The sequence below is a fragment of the Rhea americana genome, unplaced genomic scaffold (genome assembly GCF_003343005.1).
Source record: "Rhea americana isolate MKP2758 unplaced genomic scaffold, rheAme1 scaffold_27, whole genome shotgun sequence".
NCBI classification, from domain to species: domain Eukaryota; kingdom Metazoa; phylum Chordata; class Aves; order Rheiformes; family Rheidae; genus Rhea; species Rhea americana.
Genome location: NW_028186390.1, coordinates 7,216,025 through 7,236,438, shown reverse-complemented (window position 1 = coordinate 7,236,438; position 20,414 = coordinate 7,216,025). Strand labels below are relative to the sequence as shown.

At 38.9% G+C, this 20,414-nt stretch overlaps 1 protein-coding gene across 1 annotated transcript in view; it reads right to left on the bottom strand.

Annotated features, from left to right (window-relative positions):
- The window catches only part of EIF2B3 (eukaryotic translation initiation factor 2B subunit gamma), a 101,664-nt gene that overhangs the window by 54,686 nt on the left and 26,564 nt on the right, over positions 1-20,414 (bottom strand). The window contains exon 5 of the mRNA XM_085308155.1: positions 20,232-20,343. Coding sequence (XP_085164281.1) covers positions 20,232-20,343 — 112 coding nt within the window. The remainder of the gene's footprint in view (positions 1-20,231; positions 20,344-20,414) is intronic.

The window sequence follows — 20,414 nt, the reverse complement described above, 5'->3', positions numbered from 1 at the left end:
GCCCTCAACTTTGGAATATTAGTTCATCGTCCCCCCATCCCCATTACTTCTAAAAAAATAAAAAATAAAAGCACAGTAAGTACAAACTATGCATTCCACACATTTATTTTCTAATTAAATCACACATAGCTCATATAGTCTGTGCAGCTAGTATACCACGTTCTCCATATGTACTGTGTTCTTACATGAAGAAGTGTACCATCTAATCCAATGCACGGTGCTGACCCTTGATTGTCTGCATGGTGGCGGTGTTCGTGTTGACATACAACCAGTATACAGATCAACATTAAAAGAAGTCTTATAGCAAAAGCTGCCAGACCACCTTTAATGTTTCAAGCATTCCTACTTTTAAAGAAAAAAAACCCTCTAAATCACATTGCTCATTTACGGGACAGCTCTTGGCTGTAAACTCACTAATAATGAAAGACCACTGTTATGTTGGCTCTTCAAAATCCCAGACACCTTATGACCTTAATTTTACGCAGTGCTTTTGGCCAAAAAGATCCCAAAGCACTTAGCAAAATGAATATCCCTACTGTATCCAAGGCCCACTTTGCCCACCAGTGAAATGCTGCCACCTCTGGGCTGAAGAGCAGTAGCTGTAGACAGTGCACGGCCCAACTTCGACTGTTTCTGGACCATCCCGCAAGATTTTGCTAAGTCACTCATTTTCTGCTAGATTTTAACAGAGAAATGAATAAAGGTTAATTAGATGGTGCAATATCCCGAGTGACAAAACTGGTTCTGCTCACGGTATGAGGAACAATACTTCAGCAGCATAAGAGGAGAAAGGGGCACTGGCAGAAATGCACTTCCCCAAGATGGTCCTGAAGAAGGCATAGGCTACTACTACTTGTGTTACAAAATGTGCCACAGGCCCCATGATCCTGACCTCCATTTCCAAGCTCAGAGGCACTCCAGGCTCTCCCTGTTTCTCCTCCTCCAATTCTGTGACAATCATAGACAAGAGTGAAAGACACACTTTGGTCCCTTGAAGATCTGGAATGAGAGGATGTGCCACATTCACAGCTTAACTCTAAAACTAGATGCCCAGTCAACTGCCAGGAGAGGTGTCTGATAGCTACCTACAGAGAATACAGTATTCCATCCTCTGGCTGTTACTTCTAAAGAGACACTGCATCAGAAGTGGGATGCACTTTTAGAATCAAAAACTTATTGATCTAATGAGCTAAACTGCTTGAAAAATCTTCTGAATAATAAATATTTAAAATTTTCACTGCATGTCTTTGTTTGTTTTACATTTCTAATACACTCATACAACATAACAAAAATTATGAACCTGTTCTGACAAAAGTATGTGGGAAACTTTCTGGTAAAGGAACTTTCTTTCATTGACAGCCAAAGATGACATGACTTTAGCATAAAGAATATAGGTTAGTACTCAATACACAGAATTAATATTTGCTTCAGGTCAAGAGCAGTTTATAATGATCCAGTGTGAGCTCCTGTAGAAATCAGTCGTTATCTTGACTGTTGCTTTAACATTAGTATCTCCCTGACTTCGAAGCTGAATAGCTAGAGGTTCTGATGGCTGTGCTGCCAACTCATCCCATGGCCTTATACAAATTGTTTTTCTTTGCCCTGTTTCAGTTTCCCCATATATATAAAAAAAGAGAATAGTAGTAATTCTTTAGTTGTGCCCAAATCAGAGGAACACATCCTGGCAGATGCACGGCTGTGTTGCTGGCTACATGTGCATCCCTAGGAGCACGCTGGACGTAGCTGCTGGGGAAGGCATTTCTCTACACTTGGATCTAAGCTCTTCCCTGCCATACCAACTACAACTATATAATCTAAGAGCTATAGGAATTAACGCCAGAACCAGGGCTCCCACAACCACCCTGCCTTTTTTCTCTTTTTCTGCTCTCCACTGAAATACACAGCTCATGTAAATCTTCTACAGTAGATGCTTTTCTGCTAGATGCAACTCTGCCAGAGCACCCCAAGTTGCCATGCAGAAACTGGGAAAGCAACAGACCAAAATGATGAGTACAGAGTTGAGTATGAACAAAATACACTGTAAAAGAGGGAGGGAACTGCAGGAGAGACATTATTAATAGGTTTTACCCTTGAGCTCTGGCAGCTACTTGTTCTATACACAGAGGAAAAGAATTAATCAAGCCTTGCACGTAAAAGTTCTTTCTATAGTTTGCCAAAATATTTAAAGTAGTATATACAAAGTGTAAGCTTTATTATTATATGCATTCAATGTAATCATCTTATGCTACAGTTAAGGCCAGGATGACAATAAAATAGTTTATTGTGCACTGTAACTGATTCAGTTCCAACGGAACAGGACATGGCTTAGTCACTTTGGTAAAGATCTGGTATCTGAGCTTATTTGTCTTATGTTGGGCTAAACTATGATTTAAGAGATTTAACCAAGCTTTGGGAAATGCTTTCTTTGTTAAACAAAGAGAAAAAGCTAACAGTCTGCACCTGGTAAGCTTAATAATTTCCAAATTTCAGCTCATTTTGCTTCCCGCTTAATGGAAATTCACGTTAGTAAATAACGGTTCCCTAAAATCACAAGAGCTGAAAGGATGACAGCACATAAGAAGAACAAGTTTTAAGCAAACAGCTGAAGCTAGAGAATAGTACAGAGGCTACTGAAGAACAGCAGCTCCTGCTGATCCCTCCTACGCCAGTTCCCAAAGGGCTAAGCCGTAGACATATGATATATTTTCTTAAATCAAATAATTACAGTAAATGCATGGGAAACAGTGAAACTAAATACTGGGTCAAACTGTAGGTCACTAGCAATATATAGCTTAAACACAGCAAGGCTGCCACAATTTTTTATGTCACTTGCCTAGACTCAAAGACAAACAATACAGTACCCAGAACAGTGCAACTCACTGGTTAGAGCCTTGCTGAGTAAGGCTCAAAAGACGCTCTGTACCTTCCAGGTGAGGCAGATTTTACTAGTGACTAGAATTTATAATCTGCAATGTACAAAACTCAGAGATTTAAGGTCATTGTTTACCTTCAGACTATTGAAACATAGTCAAAAAGAACCCCTCACCCCATCCTACCCCCAACTGCCAAGTAAAATCAGAAGCGAATAAAACAAGGAAACAAGGTGAAGAAAAGCATTTCCCTTTCACATTGCAGTGCCCAGAAGCAGGACAAACTATAGCTGCCACACATACCTTTAGACTTCCCTTTGTGAAAAGCTTTCCGGGTATCTTATGAAAGCCACCTTCTGCACCATCAGTTTATCAGAACTGAAAAATCCCTCTTGCAACCTGTTACTGTGCACAGGCTCTACCTGATCACTCATTTTCCTCTCGTAGGATCTTCAACTGAAAAGCAAATGGGCTCCTCCGACGGAAGGTGCATGTTCCTGAGTCTTTGTTTAGAAGATACATGCATTCAGACCAGCACATTTGTAATAGTCAGCCAGCATTCTCCATTTAAAATACAAACTAAAAGGCAATGCATGCAAACTCCATTGCGTTATATTTCTATCTCTTTCTACAGTTAAATTTCATGGAACCCAAGAACAATATGACAAGAGACTGACAGTAAGCTATTAGGGTTAAGAGGAAGAACAGACAGAGAGAACAAGATGGACAGACAAGAAAAGAGCACATCCAATTTTTACATCTTAAGTATTATTCAGCAACTCATGTTTTGTGTTAGACAGACAAAGCAGTGTCTGGCTCCCCCCAGTACTTAGAGTCTAGAAAGCAAGAGAGACGACATGAGCTTTGAATGCAAAGAAGTGAAAAATTCAAGTGTTGTGTTTTAAATTACTGAAAACTACCTAAATCCAGCCCATGTAGGATGTCCTCTGCAGTAAATCTGGCAAAACTCATTTCCGTCATCTACAGTAAGTGAATTATTCTTCTCTCCTGCTCCTTGAGGTTCTGTAGCTTCCTAGGCTGATGCTTTGACCTGTGTTTCCTTTTGATTTCCCCCTGGAACCTACTGCTTCTGTCTCACTTTTGATTCATTTTACAGTCCTACCTATTCACTTCTCAACTCCACTTTATACATGAACATTTTAGCATTTGGTAACACAGTAAGTAGACTTCATCCTGACAAGATCTTAACAGACAACTATAAACGTCAAATACTTAATGAGAACAGCTTCATCTTAGCCAGAAATTAAAAGAAAGTGGGTACAGAACTAGACTCTGCTACCAATGCAGAAGGAGCCTGGCTGTGGTGGCCAGGACACAGACTGGTCCACATAAAAGAAAAATACTTTTTAGAGAAAACTACAGTAAGATATGAGCAACTAGACGTGATGAATGCTGCTTCCCTACAGAAAAACAGAGGGGTTTCCTGGCTTGAGTAAACCAAAACAGTGGCTCAGTCAATGTATTCAGACACATCTATGGATACACGCTAGTCTGGATTTAGGACAACATCAACCCTGAGCCATGAGACTTCTGAACACAGACAGCCACCAGGACTAGGGAAAACTCCAGTAGCAGAATATAGGTAATTTCTGCAGTGAAGAAATCCCCTGAGCAATATGAACATCACTTAAGAAACACTAGGACATTTGCATTTCTTTCTAGTATCAAATGAAATTATACTATTTAATCCATCAACTAATATTTTGACAGTCAAGTAAGAACTTAATTAAAACAAAGACTTGCAATTAAAAAAATACAGCATTCTTTTTATAGCATGACATCGGAATTTAAAACCAAAGGAAAGTTGAAATCAGACGGAAACTGCAGAGACGCTTGTTCTTTCAACTCTAAAGAACTTTATAAGCAACTATTTTAACAGCTAACTGGCATTTTACAAAACACCATCAGAAATACTGTAGGATAATGAACATGAGCATCAGGAAAAAAAATAACACAAAAAATCCCCCCCCAAAACATCAGCCCACTCAGGAAAATCTATTGTTACCACAAGAAGTGTAAAACATCCATCCAAAGTCCAAATTTACATTTTTTAAACAAGTAATTACAGTGGTTAGAACCACACTGGATTAGTTTCTGGTTAAACTAGATTACTCATGATTTAAAATTTCCAGATTTTTTAATAGCTATAACAGAAGTTGCTGCATCATATTACTTATTATAAGAAAGTAAGCTTACACCTAAAATGCTTTCAGGAGGACGTAAAGTTGGAACACTATAACATTAAACCCCAGCTGAACATAAACATAAATATACACCATATGCTAAGGACAGGGTTGGATTTCTAAAACCTTTCTCATCTTTCACCAATTAACAGGATCTGAATAACAGCTTAAGGCTGGCAGGAGGACATTTTCTTCCCTTTTGCACAGTGATCACAGTGACAATTAGAATAGTGGACAGAAGAAAATCCTGGCAAATTCAATGCAGTGAGCCAGTGTTTTGAGCAGTAAGTTAGCTTCCTTCTCCTGGATGGCTACTGTTCAGTGAGAAACTTTGTGCAAGGAAGAGCATCGTTCGTTCTGCGTACTCCCAGCATGTGCTAGCTAGCACGCTTTATGCAGAAGGTGGGTTGTGAGGGAACTACCTTTGTGATAAATACAAAAGAACAGTCATTGTTCATTTTAAAAAAACACCTTTGAAGGAAGAGTTGTCCTGACAGCTAATAAGATACAGCTCATCAGTGCTTTTTCACAATTTAAATACTGCTTTTTTTGGGGGGTTTTAAGCTGCAATTGCAAAGCCCAGTTTTTGGCTAAAACTAGCATCTTATGGCTGTGATAAGGGGACATTGGTACACTAGTTGTTTGGAGACAGCTTGGTTTCAGCAATGAAATAGATAGGAGAAATGTTATTAATCTAAACTTTAATGGTCTCTAATAAGGAAAGCAGTAGTTCAGAACCATTTTCACTGCTGAACCATTTTCAAGCTGTGATTGAAAAGAAAAAGGAGAAGACAACAACCGAGCCCTCTACAGAGCATGCCATTTGTGGTAGTGATTTAGACATCGCTGGCTAGATGCAGTAAACTGGCCACGGCAAATTAGAGAATTCAGATTCTTCTATAATTTGCTTTTAGAGCAATCCTCTCTAAAAAGACCAGAGTGGCAACAAAGCCAATCCTTCTCCTTTACAAGGCAAAACTCATGGTAGGACAATTTTCTCATGTTGAAACACTTAGCATAACAAAAAGAAAATGTGTATTGGATGACCCAAAAATTATCTTTTACAATTTTATGACAACCTCAGATACTACTAAAACAAAACATCTCATATTCCCTTCTTGCTTGGAAGAGATTGGACTATTCCCTGCCTGTGGTTGTGGACTGCTTCAGTATCATCCAACTGCATAAATGAAGCTAGTGTCAAAATTAAGCTTTAAATGGCTTGAGGTTTATATGGAATTAAAGAAGGAAAAATTAAATTTGAAACTCTGCTTGTTTACTAGGACTAATTAAATATGCCAGATTTCTGGGCAAGCTTCCTAGCCTGTGGCTACTACGTTACTGGCTTGTAAAACAGTCAACAAGTACATGAGTACAAAGCACAAATACAATAAGAGAGATTCATGTACAGTCCTGCCCTTAGCTTGTAAAGAAAAAATGTATTAGGAACAATCTGTAACTATAAAGACCTGTGCTAACTCTCCAGGCTGTATCAGTAGTATAAAAAGGCCCAAGTCTACAATGGTTGCTTTTGCAGAGAACAGTATTAAATCGAAGAGAGTTAAGAAGCAATGAGTAAGAAAACAAAATGAACAGGAAGCTTTAAAAGACTAGTGTTATGCTTGCTTCTAAAAAATCCCATGCTTCTGACTCAGCTCCCAATATATTTCACTATTAAAAATAAAAAGGAGTTGTGGCACTTCAATATGAGACATGGGCCTGATTATTCTAACCAGGGAAGCTGCACTGCTAACAAAAAGGAGATTTTATATTTCATAGGAATTCACTAGAAGATAGGTTTACTTCAAAGAGCTGGAATATCAGGTTTAATGCAAGCAAGGACCATATCCATAATCATATAAGAGTTTAGAACCTAAATACGTTAACACAGGTACTGTCTTTTTATTCTGCATTTTAAAGGAACTAACTCAATGTGTTCACAGTCTGTGAGGAAACTATAAACTAAGAAAGAACAAACTAAAGCCAGCTTCAGCTTAAACAGAGCCTCTGGATATTGCTCATCTCAGCACGCAAGTGAAAGGAAACAACAAAAAAACAGCGGTACCTGCATCATCCACAGGTAGGTAGGGCAGGAGAAAGAGGGACAGTAAGATCCCACGGCCTAAATACTTTCTTTGTCTGTCTGTCTTTCAGGAAAAGCTTCCCATTTACTTTCAGTGGCTTAAGCAGCAATTTCTACAAAAGTGGCAAACAATTCTCAAAGAAGAAACTCTTGAAAGCAATTCTGTGGCCTTGACAGCTTCAAAATGAACAACCTTTTACAGTTACTCTGAAATTAATGTGTGTTTCCACTGTACAGTAGCACTGCTCAGCTTTAAGGAAACCAGGAATTATGCTTCAATAAAAATCCAGCCACACAAATATTCTGCTATAAAAATAAAAGCATAAACATATAACTCTCCAACTCCCAGAATCACATACATGAGGCAAAGGGAAACGATATAAAAATAACTAGGTTTTTGTTTATATCTGAGATTTACAAGAGCAATTCCAGAAACAAAGTTCTTCTACACAGGCACTGATTTAATTAGCCTGAATAGCACACTTTATTTGTATTCAGACCTCTGACGTACATTGATGAAAAGAAACAAATACACAACAGACACACACATAAGATCGTTTGCTACACTTACATGCCCAGGTGCAGACAAGAGCACTCAAGCACTCCCATGAGCGCTTCCCTACCCGCAAATGATACTTTTTCCATGTATACAAACTATGTATGCTTTCAATTAAAAATGTGCCTGAATCAATTGGATCATATATTCTTGCAGAGCAGCCAAAAATCAAATACAAATTAAAATTCAGAAGAATTTTCTGGAAGTACAAACCATACAGTACAACATTTCCATTTCTACTTAAAAGAAAAAAAAAAAAAAAAAAGAANATAAAAAAAAAAAAAAAAAAAAAAAAAAAAAAAAAAAAAAAAAAAAAAAAAAGGAAAACCTCTCCTTTCAAACCAAAGCTAGAAGTGACCCAGCAGTGAGTTTAAAAAACAAACAAACAAAAAAAAAGCTACTGTTCAGCAATGAAGTAGCTACATTAATAAAAGATACTCAGAAAACATAAATAAATATAACTGGTAAAAATCTCAGCAAGCAAGCACAGAAATGATCAAGTAACAGCAAAACATTTGCTTCATACATTCTGGTAACATTTAACCTCAATTGATCATTTTTATATTAAGACCTATTTTATTATTATATTATCTATCTTAATTTATTAAAATATTTACTATCTTATTATCCAAGCGGATTACAAAGTTCCCTCTTTACAGACACTGGCAGGGGACCCACTCAGGACACTAACAGTGGCAGTAAAGGGGTTATTTAAGGTAATGAACTAGACTGCAAAGAACGGGTTCTCGTACACTTATTTCCCTGTACTTGGATCCATATTGGCACAAATTTTGTCTAGCTGTTCTTCCTCATATTAGATTTAGAAGCCCAAACACCCCAGAATTTTCAGAATGAATATTAACCTTAAGCGTAAATAAGAAAATACTATCTACTTCTAGAGACAAACCAGCCAGTGACTACCTGCGAGCAATGCTTTCGAGGCTCAGTAATTTCCTTCCTTGTATAACTTCATCTAACTCTCCATACCAATGCTCTACCCGGCCTGCAGCAAGCGGTTTTGACCAGTGAACTCGCCCTTTGCAATCAGTTCAGCCTTTGCAGAGATGCGGCCCCGTCATCTTTCACCTGCATGCACTGAGGTTATCCTCGACTATCACGCATGTGCAAGCACACTTTTGGCTGTAGCCTCACATTGCTAGCACCTTCCCATAAACTCAATTAATTTTAATTGTTTTTACCATGAACAGCTCAATTCAGCTTTCATCTCTCCACCATACAATAACTTTGCAAAATAACTGACCAATGATGAAAATGACTCACCAGCTACATGCCAGCATATCTGGAAACCTTTGGAAACAGTAGTGCCCTAAGCCATCTAGGCTCTGGATACTCGTATTGAGAGTGCCAAATTAAAGCTTGGGTTTTGTTACTGACATTGCAAGAAAAGTGGAAGTCAACAGTAGTACAGCAGCCATAAAGCTGATGTAAAAAGATGGAAAACTTCCAAAAGTCCTGAATGGAATCTACGAGTCACCTCCACAGTGGACACAACACATTTTTATTTAGGAAAATTAAGAAGTCAGACAGAAACAGTGTCAACGGGAAATTAGCCTTTAAATTATTTTGCTGCAGCTTGCTGCCTTTACTATGGTGAAAATTATCCTTTATGATTCCAAAACACAGAAACGAAGGAACAGCTAAAATGACAGACTTCTTTCCAGCAGGTTCCTCAGCTGTGCTTCAGCCTTAATGTTGGCATTTCTGTTGTTTGTAGCATTCTTGACATATATGTTCATTATATCCTCATTCATGCACACAATCTCTATAGGGCCACTATTTAGCAGGGCAGTATCGCCTTTTACTTTATTAACACAGTCTGTCATTCGGAAAACATTAACTCCTTCCCTTCATGCATAAAATTTTCACAAGAAAAGCACACACAAGCAGCTCACTTGGCATTCCAAATCATCTCAAAAGACGCTTTAACGCAGAAATTTTTGGCATGCTTTTAAAATGTCTTAGGAGAAATGAAAACAAGTACTCGTGGGAGTGATCACTTTCTAAAGGGAATTAGTTTTCTACTATAAAAAGTAAACTATTTGAAGCAAGAACTATAAAGGATTTTAACTCTTACTTGACATTGACATTCTGGTAGAACTTGGAAGTGCTGACGAGATCTGTACCTACGGGTAACAAAAATGCCATTCTTCAGAGTTCAAGAACTGTCATCAGATGGCTGGGCTGGAAGTGGACAGCAGCAAAACAAACGCTAGGATTAAGAAATATCACCTCTTCTCCTTCATCCCGAATAACAGAGACCTCGGAAAACCTGCACAATACTAGTACTGTTTCTGCACCAAAGCTGGCTCCCGCGGATTCCCCCGGGGAGCTCGGGGGCACGCTCTGAGCCCCAGGAGGGCTCGTTCGCGCGGAGGCTACGCTACGTGCACAGCTAYGCCGCTGCCCTGGCACAGCTAACCTGGCCCTGGCAGCAGTACAGCCACCCGCAGGCTAGCTCAGGTGCGGCGCTACAAGCAGTGCCAGCTCAAGCCACTATTTGCAAAACCAGTTCGGGCGTACACAGGGAACCATCTATCTGCAATCTGGACTGTATACCCAGGAGTGGTGGCTCAATGTGAAATGAAACATTTTATTTTTCACCGTATGTCCAGTGCTTTTGTACGAAGGACTGCAGAATAACTAACTAAACTGAGAGGAAATTGCAGAGAGTAGAGTGATTATAAGAACAGCAGCATATAACAATATAATAAACAATAAACTACACAGCAACGTATTTAAATACTACTGGGGTCTGACAGATGCAGAAATGCAAGTGCTGGAAGTAAACATCTAGATTTAAATGTGGCTATAACTCATACTGTATGCAATGCTACAGCAGCTGCTTTCTGTAGAAGTACTATTCTGATTCTAAATGTAGAAAAGTCAACAGTCAATACCCCGTACTCAGAGCAGCATTTTACATTTACAGCACTGATACAAACTTTCCTGATTTATGTTCTTATGAGACAGGAAAGTTATATTAGGTTAATTTAAAAATGAAGAAATCAAGAGAAAAATTAGGTGCCACAAAGCCATTTAGAGAAGCACGATCCCTTTTTCATACTTTAACTACAAGACTATCAATGCAAACAGGTAATAGTATATCAATTTACATTTTAATTTACATTCTTTCCAGCATCAGATCACCTAGAGAGCAAGAGAACTCTTCCCCTGAAAAGAGAAAGGTTGCCTACTTCAGTGGTTCTCTATAACAATCAAACAGACTAACATCTCTTCCCCCCACMCAAGAAAAATTATAAATTACTAGGAAATAAGGTCAGATAACCTTTCTGAAAAGTCATTTATCCCAGGCATGAGGTTATCGCTGTCACATATAAGACCTCGTAATCTATATAATTTCCTTAGTGTCATAATCTGTCCTTTTCAGTTGGCAAATATTAAGGGCATAGTGAAAACATGTCAAAGTCTAATTTTTCCAATTCTTTGCCTTCATATAATAAGGCAAATTGGGGGAAAAACAAAAATGCAGAATCTTGCATTCTAGAGCTACATTATCATGACTTGCATCTAAAACACATGATACACTCCTCAGATCTTAAAATATGCTATTTTCTCAAGTGGTAAGATACAGAAAAACATACCAGCAAGCAGTAATTAGGCTCAGTGCTCCATCCTCTCAATAACCAGGCTACCTTTAACAAAGGAATCTAAGTTGTATAAATCAACGTCTCAATTCAGATTTTGTTTAGGAAGAGTTACGGAAGAGAAACAGAATGTAATCATTTGCTAGCGCAGCGGCTCCAGAGGTCTGGGAGTGCGTGTAAGAAGAATGGAGTTGAATGTGGGAAGAGTCCATTATTCTTTCAATAGCGTCTGGTGCTGCAAAATATGTGCTTGCATACTTTCCTACTTGAAAAGCTTAAATCTCCAGTAGCTTCTTGGTCTGGGAAAATGGCAAGCACCCAAATGCTAACCCAGGGATCTAGGAAAAAGATCTACCTGAAGAACAATATTTTTCAAGTGGCCTTAGAAGTGAAAAATGGCTGTAAAGAGAAGTCTCATTCTCAAGAGATTTTATTCCTTCCGTATGGCTGCTGCTCCTCAGGTGCTGTTCCCCACACACATCCCCAGCCCGCTCTAATGCGAGAATGGAGAAAGGGCCTCTCCGAAAATAATCACACTTGCTGAAAGACCTGCCCTGCATAAATATCTCTAACAATAGCACAAACAGAAAYCACCTTTCTTCCCCTATACTTTAGCTGAAATTTATGGCACTGCTGGCCRTGATTCTGTTATTACTATTCTACCTGGCTAAGATTCAAAATCACAAAAGTGAGAAATTCAGACTTTCAGCAATGCTGTAGCTCATCTGGGTGCTGGGAGTGGAGGGGTGGGGTTAGGAAGCAAAATTAATAACAATAATATAGAAAAGAGCTCTATAAATAACCAGTGCATTAAAAGTGAATAATTACACATATATATGTATTTATACACATACACACACATTTTATAGATATATGTATATAAATATCTATTAAGAATAATAAAGCAAAGAAAAAAAATCAAAGGGAATACTGTCTCTTGTGCTCTTGCAAATATCATAAGCTGCTCAGAGGATTTACATGCAGAAAAACTAGAAGTTCAGCTTCAACTTGACTTTCACTTGCTTTCTTACTGGTTTGTTTYCAACCCTTGGAGTTTAATTAAAATCCATCAGTCATTTTCAGTCTGAGTGCCWATTCTCTTTAATCTGTATGCATTGACTGACCCACATTTTTCAAACTCCTGAGCTTCCACTAATCTGAAATTAAGAATACTCCTCTCCTCTCTTGTTTTCTGGTGAGTCTTTTTTGTTTRGTTGTTTTTTTTTCTTTAAAGAATTTAAAGATGACCAGTTAAAGGAATAACAACAGTTATTGCTGGCCAATCTGCAGGTATGCAGGTACATGTAAGTTACGTTTAAAATGAGTAATTGTGGAAGGTCTCTGCAATGCCAAATAGCATATGAAGGTCTAATCACCACTTCCTCTTCTTTCCTAGCTGAGTACTTCACATTCAGTGGCTGGAGAAGGAGAGAGTTCTATAAGAAATCTCTTGATGGCTGGATAAGAAATTTAACTACTAGCAGAAGAAATCTACATCTAATCTTCATTAGCTGGAGAAAAGGTATAATCAATTTGAAGAAGAGAAAAAGAGGGATTTAAAGCCAGAGAAAATAAGGGTTGTTTAAAGACAAAATGTAGAGGACATGCTGCTGCTCTTCGGAAGGGATCTCTGCTATTTACTTGATCCACTGGAAGAACTCCCGGGGAGCAAGTCTTCACAAGAGAAAGGGAAGTTTGCTATGCTCTTCATTTCCTGTGTAATTCCAGAAACTGCCAGCACAATGCTGTTTGGGGAGAACCACACAACAGCTATTCAAGAGGGAATTCAACATTGTATTCTTAATGAATGGAAACATTTTGAAAGATATATATTTGCTGGGAATAAAGSAGAATGTGAAATAAGGATTATGAGCACACATACATACCTTTAAGCAGCTAATTGTATATTCTGATTCTTTCCATTAGGGCTTTTGCATTATTCTTAGCTGCGCTAAACACCAAAAAAAATCACTGAGGTTGAAGTTCACAGTAGTCAAGAAGTAAGTGTARTAACTCAGCATTAAAAAATTATGCAACTACAGTTCAATTGATGCCAAGTGTATCTAATTTTAATAGACAGGCTATCGTTTTTATGCATCCCTGTGAGTTAGTGATTTGGGATCTCAACGACCAGGCTGAAGGAAAAGGCTCTTCAAAATCCAGGTTTCTTAGCATGACCTAGATTAATAGTGCTTTGCAAAAATCCCACAGGTATTTCCCTCCAGCCCACTGAAAAAGCTTCTGCTAAACATGATACTAGAGAATAACAATAATAATAAGACAGACAGACAGACAACATGGTAAGGGAACCACAAGAGTAAGCTTTGCTTGGGCTAAGCAATCAGGCCCTCAGCCCCAAGCAGAATTAGGCTTTTTAACTGAAGAGGAACAGTCACATGCCTCATTTCACCCTTACTTTGCTTTAAACCAGGCAGTTTCCTCCCCCCTGTATTCCACATTGGCTGATAAATTCCCCAGCGGCGGGTGTTAACTAACTCTGCATTCCAGTCTGCTCTGCGTCATGGAGTCCCACATCCCGCTGATGAGTAACACATGTCTGACATGTGGTAGGGGAGAGCCTGACAGTGTTCACACAAGCAGGGATAACTCCTCTGACCTCTGGTTTTTTTCTTTGTACCATACCGCCTGCACAATAAGGAATCTGTGCCCCTTTATGCCTTAGTGGTCATCCTGAGATYGCCAGATAAGTCAAAACCCTAATAGTTACATTATACCACATCAAATACATACAATGGCTGAAAACATATGTTCAAAGTAAAATCTTGATTGTTCCGTATCTTTCCCCCAACTAGACTACACAGAGGAACTTCTAGCTCAAACAGGGTAAATATGACACACCAGTAACTAGTGAGGGATACACTTCCCACCTACCTTGTGAACTAAACTAAGCTCATTGCACTGATAAAAAAAAATACAGACACAGTGGCAACTATATGAAAATATTAACACATCTTTTTAAAATGAATAGGCCATTTGTCATCTTTCTGAGCCTTGGTTCCAGTAACAATGAGATCCAGCCTCAGCATTGTCCGGCGTGATGACTCACACGAAGCACTGCATTTACCAAGTCACATGCACTCAACAGCATCCAAACAATACAGTCATCTCTTCCTCCTTTGAAAACTTCGAAAAGTAGAACAGAATCACGGGCTAAGTGCTGGTCTGAGACCACAGCATTAGGCAGACAAATGACTAATGACAGTCCCTGCAATATACGTTTACTGACGATTATAAACCAAACACCGAGCCCCGTGCTTTCTGCTTTTAATCTTACGCTTTCTGTAAAGTTGGCAAAAAGCTAGTAGTCAAACTAAATCCATTGCCAATAAGTCTTTCTGTGGCTAAATTCAACAAGTGTCTTGTTACTATTTCCAGATTCTAAAAATTCCAGATTTTAAAGATTCATGACTTCTTACCTGTACAGCATCAGGATATGGCATGCCATGGCCTTTATAAATAGGACTCAGATATGTTGTACATTCTTTCAACCCACCATTGAATGAATAAAAAATATAGCAACAGCAAAACACAATAAAATTCGGTGGATGCAACAGCATTAAAATCAGCAACAGCAGTACGTTCTTTAAAATATAAAGTTCAATGTCTCAAAACCTGTTTTCACGTTATATTCATATTTGTTGCACAAACATAAAATATAAAAGCAATGAATTACAAATTCTTTTATATTTGTCTACACCTATTTAAAAACAATACATTATTTAAAAAATATTCTGTCTCCAAAGTGGAAGGCTACAGTCACCCCCAATGTGTTTTCAAAAAAAGCATAACAAACTGAGCAAAGTGTAAACACATAATAAAAAGGCATATGTTCTGAGAAAATTAATTCATTTTGGGTTAGAGCAGTTACTCTTAGTGAACTGAGAACTTCCAAACAGGCAAGTAAGATCTCCAAGGGTATCTCGAGAACATCTAATTCCCAACTCGTGGCTCAAACAACACCTCACAGGCCAACAGTCTGTTGCTGAAGTGTTCAGTAAGATCCTCTTTTGTAAAGAAATATGACTAAACTTACATCTATGTTTTCAAAGTGTGGCTACAGCCTGAAAAGTTAATGTGTAAAATATTACAYACTAATAGACCTAGTTCCCCTGTTTTGATTCACGGTCAGATCTTACTTTACTGACTAAAGTAACTTTTTACAACTTTCCAAATTCTTATTAGTACTGTGAAACCAATTCAGTTGTGGGAAAGGGAACCAGATTCTGTTCTGGCTTGTGCATCTGCAGAAGGATTATTACCTAAATCCACACAAACATCTTCAATTTTTGTGATGGAGGAGCCAGAAAGAATGTGATTTATTTTCTGGATGCTAATTAGAAATTTTATTTTTATTTATGAAAAGAGCAGATCTGAGATAATTGCAAAGACAAGAAGATCCACACATCAATCTCAAGAAGTCACATTTTAGGAAAAAAACCAAACTTTCAACCCCTTTCCACAATATTCCTCAAAAACATCACTCTATGCACAGAAAACCTAATAAAAGCTTGCTAATACTGAAGACTACCAATTTTACCACTGTGGGAACAGCACCAAGTACATTCGTTAATAGACAGCTGAGTCCAGCAAAGGAGTTACGGCTCCCTGGACTGCCCCCCAGTTGCTCCTCCTGGTTCCCTATCAGGTTGAGTTATCACATCCCTCYCTCCAGATCTGCCAGGGGCGCTGCTTGTGGGAGCACTCCCTAACGCGCAGGGCAAAAGGAACCACATTATCAAAGTCATGCTGTTTAATCTATTGAAAGTAAACCAACTCATTTTGACACACGTGGCTTATGAAGTACTCGCTCATACATCCAGCTGGGGACTGGATGGACAGCCTGGAGGTGGTAGCCTCCTTCACCAGTACAGCCAGCCCTGGAAGAGGACATCTGTCCAGGATCTAGTTTAGGATGTTTTAAACAGTACAGCACCTGCCTATATCTGTGTCACTCCCATTCTTTCTCATGGAGCTACTTTTTGAAACAAAAATAAATGAACCACCATAGGAGTGGCAAAGAATTTCCGAGACACCAGTTTCCCAAGGAAGGCAGTTTCAGATGACAGAAATGCTAAGGAAGTTACAGTGCATTTATATATGATCCACTTATTTAAAACAAATTATCAGCAGAAAAAAGGCAACATCCCAAGGCAACAGAAAGGAAATCAAATGCATCAAAGCTATTTCTGAACTCCCATTACCTACCCACTTGGCAACACTGACTTTTAAAATTATAGTATACCATTCGTTTTTACTTTCATGATGCAAGGGGAAAGGGAAGAAAAAGATTCCTCCTCTGCTTTACCCCCCCCCCCCCTTTATTTATTAAAATATCGTAAAAACAGATCTGTATTATTACTTCAAGGTTACTCATTAGTACTCTCTATATATTTGGAGACGAGGTATTCCTTTCTGTCTAAAATGAATGAGGTAATAAGTAGCTGGGATTGTCGTGGTGATTTATTAACGTATTCTCTAGGAGAAGACCTGCACCTGCATCTGCGCAGATGGAACACCCACGAAGACTTAACTCACCCTTAAACAGCCGACAATATCTTAAAAGGAAACGCTCCAAATTTAGACCTGCTCCAACAGGTGTCTTTTACTGTCTCACTTTGCATGACCATAAATATCAGAGGTGGAGCAAAAACCTCCCTGTCCATTGTAATCACACTTTGAAAACAAATACCTTTGCCCCCCTCTCTCTCGGAAAACAAAAAAGGCAGCTATGGAATTCTCATCATTTCCTCAGTCTTTCATTCCGCCAAACCTTAAGTCAGAGAGATGTCACCGGCAAAACCAGGCTCCAGGGATGAGTATATAACCTTCTTTTCCTTCTCTTCAAAGGGCCCCCGAGTTGGCTCCAAAACTTCCCCAAACTGTATTTCTTTCGTTCTAGTATCTCATCTTGCAGCTATTTGCCAGAGTGAATGACACGCACAGGCTGTTCATGGCTTTTTATAAGCTCTCATTACCCAAACAGGGAACCATTTCCTTGAAAATGCTTTCCCCTGTGGTATTAGTCTCTCTAGGCATTACCAATAAATTTTCCTCCCAGCCCATCTTGGTGCAGTGGTAGACACATTGAAATGTGCCTGAACGGATATATTTGATACTGTTTTGCACTTGTTTACTGGGGGGAGGATGCTACCTGTGGGACTTGTCTGGAGAATGATTAACTGCACAGAAAAAAACAGGCAATTCTAATAGCTGAATGGAAAGCTTTGTCAGATTTGCTTTGGCAATCAAAGGAACAAAATCCAGAATTCTTTTTGTGGTGTAACAAGGAGCACAGGTATTTCTCAAAACCAAAACAACTGTTCACAGCTCTCAAACCAAACCAAAACAACAAATCCTTAAAAGAAGTCCTAACTATACTTTGAAACAGAACAACAGAGAGAAAAATAGATTACACCAGAAATTTATAAATCTCATTAAAATGTTCATTCTGTACCACTTTAGTTATTACAAAATGCCTGAATGAAGAGCAAACAAATATTTAATACTCAACAGGTATTCAGGAGAATGTGCATTTTCCTCTGTCCCTCCCCACCAGCTGCTCTTTCATGGCTGGAAAGTGAAGAGCATGAAATCTAATGATAGGAAGAAGGCAAAGGTCAAGAAAAAGGTTTTTCTTCGAGGATTTAAATTAGCGTTCTACAACTTTGGATGTTTTGTCAACAGAACTTCCCTCCTGTGAGAACGGGAAGTCAAAGGTCCTTTGAACAGTTTTTTGTATAGGATCTAGATTTTTACCAGTAACAAGAGTCTACACTTTAAAGAGAAGTTCATCTTTCCTTTTCCCACTCCTCCCACCACTCCCTCCCTGTCCCTTCTTCCATCCCTCTCTGTAGAAGTGAGAGGAAAAAGAAAAAAAAAAAAATCAAAAGGATCCACAGAACAAACCAAGCACGAAAGAATTCTAGAGTTCACGTAACAAGACCACCCTAACCTTTCAAAGGGATCATTAAAAGCAAAACAAACAAGAACAACACCCTCAAGATGTCTATTGTATTCTACAAAGGAACAAATGAGTGTACTGGAAATTCTCCCATAGTGCCACAAAGTCTGTTATTTCATCAAAACAAAGTCCAGAGCAAGAAACAGCAACATGGTAGCTGAAAGTCAGCCACTTCAAGTGATCCATAAGAAAAGCAAGATTGGGCTTGCTCTTTTTTTCTTGCTTTACTCTCATGTATGATGTATAAAAAAACTTCAAAGATGGTTTTAAGCGTTGCTTTCGTTTCTCACATGAGAAAGTCAAGGCTTGAGCAGGTCTAGACAACACAGTGGTTAAAACATCATTAGCTGCCAACATTTTGTCTTCCTGGAGCTCCCACAGTTGTTGCTACCCTGGAACTCCCTCTCGCTTGAAAATATTTCATGATTTCCATTTACTATGTTGCTTCCCTAGGAACGTCTCCAAGATGGCAACTGTAAAACACAGAGACCACACTAGCTTCCATGCAGGAGGTTTCAGAGGACAGCAGCGTTAGAGGATCACCCAAGTGAATAATGACCCAGTGCTTCAGCCTGATGCTTCAAAGTGCCAGGCTGCTTGAGGTCCTTGGAACCTCAGTAAAATACATAAAATAAAATCAAGTCCTTGGCGACTTGTACACACTTAGCAGATCTTCCCTCTTTGTGCTTCTAGACTATCAGCTGAGGCTTTACTTGGAAGCTGTTTAACATTTTATATTACATTTGCATATGCAAAACCATCAAAGCTAAGACAGAGAGACATACAGATTTTATCCCATCTGTACATTACCAACACTGTGTTTATCAAATCCCAAACAGTAACACTCAAGAAGATCTGCTGAAGCAATGTGACTAAACAGGTGTTCCTGAAGGCAGACTTTGGTCTGTAGGATAAGGTCTGATTAATTTAGCTATAGGGTAGCAGGAATGAGAATCCTCTGTTTAGATGAACCTGTAAAATCAGAGGTCAACTAAGATCACATGCGTTACAGCATATTCTAAGTTGTTATATTATAGTCACCCGTTTGTGCTATGAGAAAGCCATAAAGACAAGCCTAGCACTAACAGTAGATACAATATTCCTCGCTAGTACAGAAGAGATCTATTATTTTTCATTTGGTCAAAAACACAGCACGCAACAGTACTGAATTTACTACACTGTGCAAATCAGCTGCTGTGCATGCACAGAAGGCATGCCTGCAGCTTGYTTCCTGCCATGCCCAAGAAAATCTGAGGAGAGAGGCAGTAGAAATACTGTGGGACAGGCTCTTAMCATCACAGTCGTCAACATGGCCTACTCTTGGCCACCTTTCTCTAAGGGTAAATYTTAAACTCAAGCAGAAGAGTCATCTTCCCATAGGCATATAGCACCTACTTCACATCTAGAAGCAGGATGTTCAAGGGAAGATAGCACCTAGCAGTGGATTGTTAAAGCCCAAACATCTCACATGGCCTGCAGCAGGTAGCAGTATTTTCACAGAAGAGATTACCTAGGAGCAGGTCCCAGATATCCACATCCTTGATTCACAAAGTGCACATGGATGAACTTCCCAGCTCTCAGATGGCTGCCCTACATGCGTCTAATCTCAGAGGTGAAGCCTGACAGTCAGTGTGGGATAGACTACAAAGACTGTATCTGAACACTTTCAAGAAGTGTTACCTTTCCATCAATTACTATTCCATCTCTTTCCCTGGAAATTTTCCCAATAAAGCTATCAGACAAACCTATGAACTGCTTGTAACGATACAAGGAATAACAAAATGCTTGTCACTGAATATTGCAAAAGCTTTTTTTAACTTCTTTTCTCCTCATCCCACTTTGCCTTTATTGATCATTCCTTTTCCACCCATTCCAAGTTCAGTTTCTATTACAAGGACTCATAAGCTTACTTCTGAAGGATGGATCTTTTAATGACAAGTTCTTCATCCAAGTCAGCTTCATTAGCCATGAAGAGCAATCTTTTTCCTGTGTCATCCACTCCAATAAAGTCGCGTTGCTCCACTGAAGTAGAAAATCAAACACAAACATTATATAATCCTGTCTTAATGTAGGCTGGAAAGACAAATGGGACC